Source organism: Eimeria mitis, genomic scaffold (assembly GCF_000499745.2).
Source record: "Eimeria mitis Houghton genomic scaffold, Emh_scaff3896, whole genome shotgun sequence".
NCBI lineage: Eukaryota > Apicomplexa > Conoidasida > Eucoccidiorida > Eimeriidae > Eimeria > Eimeria mitis.
Window position 1 is genome coordinate 592 of NW_013572231.1, and position 3,018 is coordinate 3,609.

At 49.0% G+C, this 3,018-nt stretch overlaps 1 protein-coding gene across 1 annotated transcript; it reads left to right on the top strand.

The window, feature by feature from the left end:
- Window positions 1–1,179: 1,179 nt before the first annotated feature.
- EMH_0070610 (ribosomal RNA large subunit methyltransferase J, putative) lies at window positions 1,180–2,895 on the top strand (the record flags this gene model as incomplete). Its single annotated transcript, XM_013498995.1, has 5 exons — window positions 1,180–1,449; window positions 1,701–1,934; window positions 2,131–2,322; window positions 2,429–2,541; window positions 2,775–2,895. The coding sequence occupies 5 exons, from the start codon at window positions 1,180–1,182 to the stop codon at window positions 2,893–2,895; spliced, it is 930 nt and encodes a 309-aa protein (XP_013354449.1).
- Window positions 2,896–3,018: the final 123 nt, after the last annotated feature.

A 3,018-nucleotide genomic window follows, 5' to 3' on the forward strand; every position in this document is an offset into this window, starting at 1 on the left:
CTGCTGCCTTCTCACTTGTAGCAGACGACCAGATTTTGTCGCAAAGCCTTGCCTCGTAATAAATGTTGTTACTTTTTTTTCCCCAAGGCTGCCCTGCACATATGCTTTTGTTGTTTTGCTGACGTTTTGCATTCCGCAGGGTTCTTCGTGCTTTCCTTGTTGAGGAGCAGAAATGCGTGAAACAAGTTTTGCAAGTTAAGGAGAGGCAGAAGAGGGACGAGGTAAAAACCGAGAACAAAAAGAGCAAGAAACGCTCCACCAAGTAATTGCCCATCCAGCAGTCGGTCGACGGGCTGTTGCTGAGTGGCATTGTCGTGAAGTGCCAGTCGGCAAAAACTCTTTCAACAGAAACGATCCTTAAACTGTTGTGTTGGGTTCAAACTATGAAATGCTAAGTATACTTAGTCGTGAAACCCCACATGCATAGCAGGGCCAATAATAACGACTCGCAGGTATTAGCTTTCGTAGGCCTATAAACGGTTGGAGGCCGACTGCCATGTAGTGTAGGGACGATGTGGCCTTTATAGATTCCCATTCAGCCACCTTGCAGAAGCAGGAAGCGCTAGGACGGGTAGTTTAGATAGGTGTTGGGCTTATGGTAGGGCATGGTCCTTTAGTCAGATAGCTGAGTAGATTGAAACGGGCCCTTATAAGGGATTTAGTGTGATGCACGAGCCACGGAGCCCGGTGCTCTGGAAGGCTATATGAGGGGCATATGAGACAGCGACTTCCATTGCCGGCGGTTGGCCTGTAGGCGATAAGCGCTACAGGGATAGAGCACACCGTCGTTGCCCCGGCAGCAGAGCAGCAATAAATGGATACGGGAAAAATATCGTGAGTAATGCAGCGTGGTCCACCTTCGGGCGTTTAGTGGCTCTCCTGGTTTCAGCTGCAGATGCTGGGGCTGGGGGCTCCCGAGAAGCCAGTAGCGCAGAGAACAACAAAAGGGAGGGAAGGGGATTTAGAACTAAATTCAATACTTTAAGGAGTTGATATGTCACTTTTTTGGTGTATGCGGTGGGTTTAAGCACACTCAGCCTCCATATTGGGCGACCATGTAGTGATGAACGGGCTCTAGCTTGCGATGCCGCAGAGCGGCCGTTCCGTTTAGAGAGGCCTTCTGTTGATTCTAGGGTCTAATTTTCCGTACGTATTTAATTTAAAATTGAAGAAGAGCACATGCTAGAGATTTTCAGCATGATTCGGGGCGCAGGGGGTCGGCTGCCAGACCTTGCCGGGGTGTCGATACACAGCAGCCCAGTAGCGATTCCTTTCGTGTGTTCGCGCCGCATGCGGCCTCTCGGGAATATGAGCGTTTCTTTCTTGAACAAATATGGCGTTCGCTCGTTGGCCACCGCTATCCCCGCGATACGAAACCACCGGTCACAGCACAGCTCAGATTGGATTCGCCGTCACATAACAGATCCTTACGTCCAGCGCGCGCAAGAGGTATCCAGCCGAATCTGCCCCGCCTTAGCTTCTAGGATTGGCCTACACGCCGCAGCCACCTATGATATGAGCGTGTGCAACTCCATTGACTGGTGTAGTCCCACATCGCATTGCGTATAACCCCAGTTTTGCTGCGGTCACCGGCCGACCACCCTTAGCAGGTGGATGCGGCGACGCAGCTCTCAGCTACGCAGCCAGATGTAAAGGAGACAGCTGTTAGTGGTATTTGTGTTTGCTTCTGTGTGTTGCAGTGTGATTATCGAAGCCGTTCAGCGTTTAAGCTGAAGCAGCTTGACGACGAATATCTTTTTTTGAGGAAAGACCGCGTTGTTCTTGACTTGGGATGTTACCCAGGAGGGTGGTGTCAAGTAGCTGCAAAGCGCTGTCTAGTTGCAGGATACGAATCCCCTGATCAGCCAAATGGTGGGGCTTCAACTCCCTCTACTTCCCGCGTCATTGGGGTTGATGTTGCCCAGATGGACCCTGTAAGTCCTCCAGGTACTAAAGCAGCTAGGCACGGGTGCTGAGAAAATAGATACATACCTAATACTAGTAAAGGGCTATTTAATTTAGATAGAGTGCAATTAAGTACAATAATACGGAAGCAAACACAAGACCCGCTTATCGTCCGCCATCATCTTCGTCAAGCCCCGCTCCATCATGATTGTCTGTTGTATGCAGCTCCCGAATGTGCAGTTCATTCAAGGGAGGGTCGGAGACGCGAAGACTCTGCATGCAGTGCTGCAGGCGCTGGGAGACCGAAAAGCAGATGTTGTGTTGAGTGATATGGCGCCAGCATGCACTGGCATTAGACACGACGACCACTTCAATTCTGTGGAGCTTTGCCTCTACGCCGCCGACCTAATGGAGCAGGTATCAGCTGCTACACCATCAGAACAGACTCAGACATCTACTGTGGGGTTTACACATATGCATTCACACTGCAACGTGAACCGGCATCTTGGCCTGAATTGTACAGGTTCTGTGCCTCGGGGGGACTTTTGTTGTCAAGATTTTCATGGGGAGTGAAACTGGGAACTACAAAACATACCTCAAGAGTAGATTCACTCGCGTATCGTCCGCTAAACCGCGGTGAGGCTTTCTCTGTGCTCATGCACTAAATAAACTATAAAGTATGCATTGCATGATGTATACACCGTAGAATACATCATATTATGCTGTATGGCTTTATAAATAATAACATAGGGCGATGTAATTTTTTAAACCTGGGTGTCATTCAAAACTCCACTGAATTCTGAGGAAAGCAACAGCACTAACCGCTACTCAGCGACTGAATCAGCGTTGCATCTTGTGTTCGTTTTTAGGGCTTGTCGCCAAGAGTCACGAGAAATGTATTTTGTCTGCATGGGTTTTAAAGGGAGAGACAAGATGTCCCAAGAGGTTCAAATCAAAGGGTCCTTCTCTGCTCGAGAGGGATACGCATAAGGTTCCTCTACCAAGAAAAGAAACTACGAAGATACTTCAGAAGATTCAGAAGAAGTTACGTTGTAAACGCATACGTCTCTTCAGCTGCTCTTGTTCATGCACATACATGCAGGCAAGCTGCAG